General features: G+C 42.8%; 1 protein-coding gene and 1 long non-coding RNA gene across 2 annotated transcripts in view; one reads left to right on the top strand and one right to left on the bottom strand.

Annotated features, from left to right (window-relative positions):
* Positions 1–329: 329 nt before the first annotated feature.
* Positions 330–6,875, top strand: LOC125692993 (uncharacterized). Its single transcript, XR_007376959.1, has 2 exons — positions 330–1,838; positions 2,269–6,875. It is a non-coding gene; the product is annotated as an uncharacterized LOC125692993 (long non-coding RNA).
* A 1,051-nt stretch (positions 6,876–7,926) lies between these two features.
* MSRB3 (methionine sulfoxide reductase B3) overlaps positions 7,927–10,537 on the bottom strand; it is an 80,948-nt gene continuing 78,337 nt past the window's right edge. The window contains 1 exon segment of the mRNA XM_048944226.1: positions 7,927–8,271. Coding sequence (XP_048800183.1) covers positions 8,107–8,271 — 165 coding nt within the window. The 3' untranslated portion in view covers positions 7,927–8,106.

Here is a 10,537-nt window from a genome sequence, read left to right as displayed (position 1 = left end):
CTCACTTTTATACTGCTGGAAGAAATGCGTATTTTCAGGGGAAAAACAGTAATCCATTCACAGTATGCTTCTAAAACCAACCCTATTTTATTCGCCTCTCTTAAATGGTCAGAGCAGTGTAACTGGATGCCACAGCCTCTATACTCCTAACACCTAATAGAGATTCTTTGAAGGGACGTTTTGAAGACATTTGAAATAGGAAGCTCTGTGCCCTATCCTCACTGCTGTTGTGAAACTCCAGGTGAGCCAACATAGAAGTGAACTTTTATTACAGTTTAACACTGCTAAACACCATCTTGCTGGTTAAGAATGGGCTGAATCATTTAAAACTCACTTTTACCCCCTAACTTGACCCACAGAATGTATCTACTAATTAAATGTCAACAGGAAACAAATGTCTTCACGGAGTAAAAGCAGTTATCTACAACAATTTTGGTTTGTGGTGAAGGGGCAAGCATGAAAAAAAATCCACACACAGAAAGTCACATACATTTTAAAACAACATTGTAAACTTGTGCGTGGCCACCCAGACAGGGACAGAAGTGGCTGGAGACACACAGTTTCTCAGATTCAATAACCTGTGGGGTTCGGTTCTGCTGCAGTCGAGCAGCCCTCAGGTGGGACGGCTCCTGGGCTCCCAGCAAGGAGAAGTGCAGCTGTGTATTTGCTTGCTCAGTCCTAGTCCTGAGATGCACCTCAAAAGGTAAGTGAAATCGTATATGCAAGTGCCTCAATTTGTACAATAGCTGGAAACTCTCACACTTCTTCTTGCTCCCCTGTATCACCTTCTCAATGAACCATTTTTTATTTTTATTTTTTCCCCCCACTAACGATTTAGAAGGATACCTAGCTCAGAGAGATCCCCATAGCCTGGATGGCTGACTCCAATGAAAGAAGAAACAAAATACCTGAAGGGCAGAGGAAAACCTCCCATCCCACTTGGCACCTGGGCATTGGAAAAGTGCTGATCCTCTCTGACCAAAACGCTTTTAGAGGCAACCCACTCCTGGGCACTGTCTCAACCTTTGAGGAAATCACTTTCCACTGCAAACACTGACTGTAGTCACTGCAATATATTTATTCCTCTCATCTGAGGATCCCCCACATGCTTTGAGGTATTTGAGTTCATGAGTGGGAATACCAAATATTATTCCTGTTTCTCAGTTCCTGTACGTCAGTTGGCTCTTGGACGCCCTCCCTCTATGTCGTGGTGTCAGTGAGGATGAGCGAGGCTGCCCTTTGGCCATACCACTGTTTGGTTTAAAACATCAGATTTGGGTCTTGCTAAAAGCACCTCCCACCATTGCTGTCCTTGTTTTCCAAAGTAAACAGCCTCTGGCGTCTTGTGACCTGAACAGCCCCAAGTGTCTGACCTTGAAAAACAAAAAATATTTCATTTGCAAAGAAAATCCGCAGCCAAAATGATTCGGGGCACTGCTTTCCTTCCTCAGCAGGATGTTGGAATGTCCAGGCTCTGGTAGGATCTGCTTACCTGCCACAGAAACACACAGGAACATATTTGCTCTCTAATGATATATTAGGCAATGGTTTTGAGTTGGCAGCCACTAAAAGCCGTAGCCAAACAAAGATAAAATTGTGATTTATCAAAAGAGAATACTGAATTCAAGGCCACTTGCGACTGGTGCTAGCCTGCATACCTGAAGTTAGGAAGGAGATGAAATGATCACCTTTTCCAAGATACTGTGCCTCAGGGCTGAAGCAGCAAAGGTGTTTGAAAGCTTGCAAAGAAGGATGTGGAAATGGAGCAATACTGATGCAGGAAGAGATGTAATTGGGTGGCATCACAGAAGAATGCAGAAGTGCCTGTGCTTCAGCTGGTATGTACTTTTCCTTTCCACTGTCTCCAGGACTCTTGTTCCCTGTACAACTTCTCTGGAACAGCAGGATGTCCCAGAGGCATCCTATTCCCACAGAAAGTTTTAAATGAATCTTGAAAATAACTTCTCTGCACATACCTTGAGGTACCTCTCCCAGAGCGCCTTCCTCCGTTCCATCCTCTTAACCTTACGGTAGCTTTGTTTTGATGAAGGCTGTGATGTTCAACAGATACTGGAGCAAAGTTAAGAATTAGCATCCGTTTTTACAGGCTTTCAGCAGCTTGTGTTATTTTATTTGCAACGAGTTAGGCCAATCTCACAATCCCACAGTGGAAATTTAGAGTTTAAGCTGAGCAGGTGAGGCAAACAGCAAGTGGCAAAACACTAATTCCTCCCTGCTCTTCCCACACTTCTCCTACCCTTCCACCAGAAATGGATTGCTCCTACATCAATGAACTCAGCCTCGTCATCACTGATGCTCACAGGGATGCTGCCACAGTGATTTCTGCAAACCAGCCCCAGCACCACCTCCTTTCACAGAAAACAACAAGTGAACAGCAAAGAAACCACCAGGGATGCCAGCTGCTACAGATCCCAGCCAAATGTGGTGTTCTGGAGGTGAAAGGATCTCTACACCATTACAGAGCTTCCAAGTTTCCCAGTCCCAAGGGTGTGCTTTCAAGGGAAGCAAAACCTGTTTCAGATCACGCCAGATATTTTCTTCCCTGCCCAGCAGTTACACCTGAGGATGTTCTCCAGATGTTTGTGTTTGTATGAAACATACAATAATAAAATTGTAAACCGGAGAAGACAATACCCAGACTGCAAGAAGGAGCTGCCTGGGAAAGCATGAAAATTAACCAGCCCACACACAAAATCAACTTGTTCACATCAGTGGGATGATGAAGACATATTTTATTGGCCTTTCTGAAGAACCACCACTTTTCTCTGCAAGTGGGCACACAAGATTTGCCCAGTTTCTCCTGTTGCCAGTGGGGGACTGTTTGTTTTTGGGGAGCAGATTCCTTGCACCTGGGCAGATGGAGTCTGAAACAATGTGAAGCCCAATTGCAACTACAGTGAAAAAAATGTCATTCTCTGGAGTGCCAGCTTTGAAAAAAAACAAAAGAGAAGAAAATCCCTGCAGCAAGTGAAAAGTGAGGTGGTGGAAACAGATCTGCTGCACGAGGGCAGTAAAATTTCCTGGCCAGAAGTTAGACCTCCGATATCATCTGTACTGAAACCACAAAGAGTACCAAATGAGAGTGCCCTGCCTAAGACATCCGCAGAGTGAAATGTCTGCAGTGTTCAAAAGCTGTCTAATACGAGACGAATAAAACAGGAGTTTGAAACTGGAAGCCTTTTCTCTTTCATTTTCTGGAACTGCTTCTCCTTTTCTACTGGGCTATGCTGGCTAAGGGAAAGGACTGAGCAGGCTGGCTCAGAGTCCTAGAAGGTCTCTGGGGAAAGTGTCTGAGTGTACTATTTCTGCTTAATTTGGACTGCTCAAGCAGGCCCTGATCCCAAAAACATGTGGACATAACGGAGACCTTTTTTCTTAGTGCCTTTAATATTACACTGGTGGCCTGTATAACGATTTCAGGACATCACATGCCTAAACTGCACAGAGTTTGGCCATTTCAGTGATTTCACCAATTGTGGTTATGTTTAGTAGTATTATCTTGCCTTTTATTAATAAATTAAAAAAAAAAAAAGACTGTAAAAGCAATGCAGCTGCTGAGTGCTATTGTGGCTCTTATCTGAAAGGAGTAGTTGGAGCTGTAGTATCCATTTCTCTCTGTAACAAAAAGGGAGCAAGGAGTGAGGCTGAAATGCAACCGTTCAAATATGCCAGATTAAACGTTTTTGCAGGTTTATTTTGGGACCTGTAGGTGGCCTCATCTTAATAGTCAATAAACCAAGAACTGTTAGTTCAGTTTATCAACGAACTAAGCAACACTTTCTCTTCTTGCTCTACTGAATCTGGATGCTGATGAATTTGCTTTCAGTGCAGCTTACAGCTTGCCATTTCATTCTCTATGCAGGAGGGGACAGTGAATACTGATTTCAGTGCTGGAAGTGTGGACGTCTGTTTTGTCTGTGCCCTTACAATCTTTCAAGGTTGCAAAGAGAGACCATGAAGCTCTGAGTCAGGACCAGTAGAGCAACCTGTATCAACTGCTTTGCATTCCGTCACAGACCACAGGTGAATAAGCAGAGAACAGCTGACAGTGTGTGGACATCAACCATGGGCATTTTGTAACGTGCTGAGCCATAAGAACAATGAATGTAAGTCACATATTCAGTTAGAAAAGACTTCATCTCGTTGCTTAAACCAATTCAGTTGGCTGAAAGACTGCAAAACAAGGTAAGTGAACCAAGACTGAGACGTTTCAGTACAGCCAATCGACCACCAACATCCATACTATGCACCACATTTGGGATGATGAGTTCTTCAGCATCACTTCATCAGAAGCACTGACTTAGCATGTTGTCTTACTGAGCTGAGGGAAAAAGTCATTATTTGGGATGGAGAAGATAGGGAATAAAATGAGACTTAGCTCATGCTACAGAAAGTTCTTTTGTCACTGTTAAAGGGGGCAATAACGCCACGTGCCTCATGTGAGCGTGCTGGGCAGCCCTCACTCCATGCACCACTGTGACTTCTGTCTTGCATTGGGCATGGCTGGGTGCTTCAGCTGTACCTTGCTTTTCAACAGGAGAGGACAAAGCTTTTGGACATCACTTACCAGTAAGTCTGAGAGGCTCAAGTTCTTCACAACAAGTTCCTGCTTCCTTCCTGCAGCAATGTCTCTGCTGTATAACCCCAGATGCGAGTCTACCACTGTCCATATGGACACATGTGCTATAGCTGCTGTGTTAAGGCCCCAGTTTAACAAGTTTACATACACAAAATGTACTTTTTTAGTGGGGTGCCCATCACAACGTACCATTTTGCTAGGTACCAGTTAGTCCATCAGTTTGGGAGCACGACACCATCACAGGTCTGAGAGGGAACTACAGGCTGAGAAGCAGTATTAGAAGGGAGTAAGTGTTGGACTAATGAACATTCTACTAAGGTGGTAAAATAAGTCCTAATTGTGTCGTAAGACATCCAGCATGTGAATTAATCTTACAGTAACTCCTAAGTTCCTGTGAGTATAAGCGTGGAAGCAGGTTTGAGAACAGCTTGCAAGCTCTTCCCCTTCCTTGTACCCATTTTCCAGACCCACCACTGAGCCGATTTACTGAGTAGCACTACCCTGCTGTCCACCGTGTATTCCCAACTTGTGTCCTTACAGACAAAGCTTTGCCAAAACCCAACTAGCCAGCCAAATTTCTTGGCTGCAGATCGAGCCCAGGCACTGTGGGGTGCCTACAGCTCGCATGCCACTTGCCAGCCCCCACATCAAATCATCTGGAAGCAGACAAAACTTTTGTTAAGGTGAAAGCTGAGCCCTTTTCTAAACATTTCACTGTTTACTAGGCCTGGATGTTTGCGATGCTTACCCAATGGACAGTAATGCAAGGAAATGTGGGACCCTGTGGTCTTGTGCCCCTACCAATGGTCTTCCTGAGACAAAGGGATGCCATACAATATTTGCAGTTCAGAGAATGCAAGAAAGATCAGCTCCTGGGCTGCAGCTGGGAGCACATAAACCTGCTGCAAAAACAAATAAATGAGGAAGGACAGTGAGATTATTTATAAAGGAATTTATTTTATATTTGTGTACAACAAATATATGAAAACAAATTTAATTTGAAAAACGTATATTTGATTTCTTAAAAGTATTGAACTCTTTTAAGGAAAGGTTTCAGTTATTAAAAAGGTACTGAAGCTAAAATTATACTTGGATAGATATATGTTTGTGCACGTATATATATACATATATATAAAAACGTGCAATTTTTTATATATATAGTATATATAAATAACGTGTGACACAGTATTTTAAGGTATGCTATTTAAACATCTGAGTAACAACAGAGATATTATAAAATATAGTTTGCTATTTCTACACAATTTGCATTTAGTTTTCATAAGCATCTAGACTGTGCAAAATGTAAAGATACAGAAATACTCTCCTATTGTTCTATATGTTGTGCTCTATTCCCAAATTTCCTCTGGCATGATCATAACCAGACCGAACCAAATTTGGAGGGTTCAACACTAGCCCTTCCTAGCATCTTCTAAAAGCAATAAAAGGAAATCTGTCTTGCCTTGCCCTGTGCTGTAGTATAGTTTGCACACAAGAGAGAACAATGCATTTCCTATGTTAAATGGTCTAACTCCCAGAGATCACATACACCTCACCATATTGACTCATTTCATTGCACTCCATATCCTGCAAAAATAAATCTCCTGTAGGACAGCACACATTACTGCATACTGAAGTTCAAGCAATATATTTCTTTAACATAAGGCAGAAATAGACTGAAATTTGATAACACTTAAATCCAACAGCAATCTGGAATTAAACCACATTTACGTACCACATTTTTATAGATGCTGCCTTTTTTACGTTTATGTCAGAAAATGTGGTCGAGAAAACCTACTTTTCTTTAAATAAAAGCGAGGGATCAGAGCAGCCCTTCTCTAAGAAACTGCTAAAAACCGACGGGACCAGGAGGAACTTGACTGCCTTGAAACAGCACAGGTCAGTCCGCAGCAGCCTTGTTAGTAGCTATTCCCTGTATGACATCTGGGGGAATGCTCATGCAAGTAGGTGCTCACTGCACTTTCAGCTCTAAGTATTTATCATCTGATTTGCATGTAGTCTAAGCTAAGGTACTGTATGCTTTTTTCATGCATTTGTTATTTGTATTGGCAATTCTGGCCATTCTGCATGCTTTTACAGTTGCTGTATTTTAACAGAAGTATGTTCGTACTCTAGGAAATGTGTTTATTATCACCGACATAAAAACCTCAATCCTGCTTCCATAAAAATCAGTGGTTGTTTTGCTCCTCCTGGAAATAAAACTGGATCCAAATATGTTAGACACACGGTTTGCTAATAAAAGTGAATACTGTATTCATCAAGTCTCTCAACGCTTAAAGGCAAAGCGGTGTCAGCAAATGCTGTATGTTATAGCTTAAGAAACAGTATTATGCACAACTCTAGGCAAACTTATTCAATGAAATCTAAAAGCAGCTGTGAAAAACACCTTATGGGATGGCAAATTTTGCTACATGAAAACTGCTGGAGCTTTGATAGGCTTTTTTCCATTCGGTTTCTTAAACCAACTCTGCACTCGTGTCCTACATTGCAATTGCACAAAACAAGGGCTGTGGCCCTGCAGGCAGCACGTGTCCAGGCCACGCTGTCAGACAGGGCACTTCAGGTGTCCCTCTGCCTGCTGCGTTCCTCAGCTCCCTGTTAGCAGAAATTGTCCTGTTTCTGAATCCTACTGTCAAGCAGCTGACCAGATAAAAAGATAAAGGGTGTCATCCCTTATCCAGCAGTGCTCTGGTTCATCTCTGCAATTGTCCATGGAATGGCCCTGGCAGATTTCAGCCTTAATTCAGATTTCAGGCCTCCCAAAATCAAGTCTCATTAGAAGCTTGCATAAGTGAGCCTTACAGGTTAGAACCTTTATTTGAATACCAGAGGGGAAAACAGATGCTGAGACAATGTTTACACCCTTTCTAGCCACGCCCTTGAAATTTTGGCAGTAAGTTAGTCAAAGGATGGGCTGTGCATCTTATCCATCTCTTCTAGTTGGGAAGGAACTGCCATAAATACAAGCCTTTGCAGGGTGCGGCTGAAACTCGGAGATGGCTGAATGCATATGACCAAGGGTGCGTGCCTCACAAGTCAGAACAAAGCAGAGATGTGCTGGGAATCCGGGATTTCTTATAGCCAGAAATTTCCTATAAACTGGAGATAAACACAATTCCCATCCCCCACACAAAAAGGAATATTATTCAGACCTACTGTAAGAAACTCCTAACTCGCAATGCCAAAGCCCCTTGATTTAAGGATTCCCCAAAGCAATCTCTCTAAAAAAAAAAAAAAAAGAAAAGAAAGAAAAAGAAAAAAGAAGAAAACCTGTAGAATCAGTCAATGCATTTTTTTTCAATCCAATTATATAGTAAAATGCACTGGCAGGCAAGGCCCTAGCTCCAGAAAGGAGCGGAAGAAAAAGGATGGTGCAAAATGCTCTCATACATTTACACATTCTTAGGATATAAGGTAGCAGGCAACTCAGAAAACATGCCTTGTGAGCTGTGCGGGATGAGAGCAGCTCTCTGAGGGTTTGCCATGTCCTACAGCTCAGCTTTGCCTGTTTGGGCAGGACGGGTGCTACCACTGCCTTCTCCAGCGCTGTTCTTCTCTGCAGGCTTGAAGGATAACGAAGCAGAGTTTATGCAGTATCGTTTGCCAGTTGGACGAGGTCCATCGTCAAAAATGTGCCCCAGGTGTGCACCACACTGAAACAAAACACAACAGAGTATCATTGGGATTCTGCACAGCCCAGCGGTGTCACAGCAGCATTACGCAGTGCTGCTTCCAGGAAAGCACGCTGGTGCCTATGTGGCCATTGCAGCTGGGATCCACAACCTATGTTTATGGATGAGAGCTATCCAGGAAGATGATCTGCTGATGCCACCAGTGCCTGAGATATAAAGCCCAACCTTCCTGCGTGTTTCATGTCATGTCACTGCACGTGACCAGCTGAGCTGCTCTCTGCTGGATCCTCATAAGGAAACATTAAGCTCCCCGATGATCCTGGCAAGGACTTGGAGCAATGAAGACATTCCTTGAAGGATGTCCTGATACTCATCCTTTTAATTTCTACAGTCTGCCATTTTGCTGAGCCTCTGGGTCCTTCTGAGTGTACTTCTGCTCCTCTCCCATGGAGGGAATGGAGCTCACCCACCACCACTCATCCCACACTACTTTCTGCAGCACATGGGACATAGAGACGGGTGACTGAAAGACACCCATGGGGAGACGTGTAAAATATATCTCAATGAATACTCTCTAGCTGGGGTTAATTTATAAATAGGAATGATGCTAAATTTGTTTTCTGAAAGGAATATGAAACCACAAATCTGCCTGTTGACACTTCAGTGCTGTATGAACTGGCTTCACACACATGCAGTGTTATTTAGGGTAAACACAACTGCTCCTGTCTGAGGGAAAGGTACAGTCCCAAGACTTTCAGAAGAGTACAACATTTTGAAGTTGATCCAATTGGTCCTCATTCAAAACCAGGATTACTATCCCTGCACATTGCAGCTGACAACGTATCAGGATAATATTAACTTCTTATAATTATTCACCTAAATTCCACAAGTTCATTTTTACAGTCTGCCACGAGAAATAAAAAAAAATATAAAAGGTTGCACTGGAGAAATATTTATCTTCAACAGGAAAGTCATGCTGCTTTCCTAAAGAGCCTTTGCCTTTCAAGTCAATGGCTGATCTCAGTGAGAGCTGGAATGATGTAACTGAGATCACAGAGCCCTTAGCAGGCTCACAGTCAGACAGCAAAAATTAGGGAGTGCCAATTATTCTTAACATTTAATTAATTCACAGCATCCCAAATGCAGAGAGGCACTACTGATTACTCTGAATGGTGAATGAGTTAGTGATGGCAACTTTCTACCCTGCAGTTAATGTGCTGCTAATGTGCTCCTGCTGTTACTGCTTTTAATTCATCAAAGCAGTAAGAAGGAGGCCTGCAAAAGCAGGTAGAGTCTTGGCTTCAGGTTATACTCTCAGCAGACTGAAGCTTTCAGGGCAGCTAGGAGAGACAAAAATGCTTCTGGTTAATGGCAGCCCACAGAAATCCTCAGGACCTGCAGCCCCAACCTCTGCATCCCAGAGCAGGCTCCCAGATCTCACAGACAAGCAGAGGGAGCACTGTAGCCCAGCAGGACTTTGCAATGATGTAAGAAAAAACAAGAAAAATAGGAAAAGGCAAAGAAAAGTTGCAGGGGTATTACAGAAGACAAAGCTTGTTTTTCTAGATCACTGTCTTGCAACCTTCTCTTCCATTCTCCAGCCCTTACTTCATTTTCCTTTACGCTTCCCTAAGAAGGAGGCCCTTCTTAAGGCAGCTTGGACAGAAAACCTGAGGAGTTTCTACAAGCGGAGTCTCTCACAATGAGGCATTTCACTTTGATTAAAGCTGTTCCATACCTCAGAAAAAAATCTAAGAAACTTAGTGTCCCAGAGAGAGCATTTTTCTAAATGCTCAGCATCTAATTAAATCATTTCGAGGAAGAATGCTTCAAAACCTCCTGCCTAGAAGTGTTAAACAGATCTTTTCCAGATTAACATTTGCCTGAAGATAAATCATTCCCTCTCCATTGGACAGAAACAGAAGAAGAGAAACCATAGAGAGAAACAGTCTGCAGGAATAATATACTCACAAACATACAGACTAGGGAGACAATCTATCAAAAAGGCTTTCCTCACAAAACCTGAAAAGCTGTGCTCAAGTTCAAGGTAGTCGCATTACACCTTCTTGTGCTGGCAGAATCACACCAGGGTTGGATTACTGCAAAATTTGTTACCTTTTGAGATTACCCCTCACCAAAAATTTATGTGGCGCTTCTCTCTGTAGAGGACTCTATAACTCATCTGCCCTGAAAAGAAACGTAATTCAACCCTTTGTATCGCAGCATAAGAACCCTGGCCCTCAGCTGAGAGCACAAAGGATGAATTGATTTTGCTGTCCTCTCCATG

This window comes from Lagopus muta, chromosome 1 (assembly GCF_023343835.1).
Source record: "Lagopus muta isolate bLagMut1 chromosome 1, bLagMut1 primary, whole genome shotgun sequence".
Classification (NCBI taxonomy): Eukaryota; Metazoa; Chordata; class Aves; order Galliformes; family Phasianidae; genus Lagopus; species Lagopus muta.
This window is presented reverse-complemented; position numbering and strand designations above follow the sequence as displayed.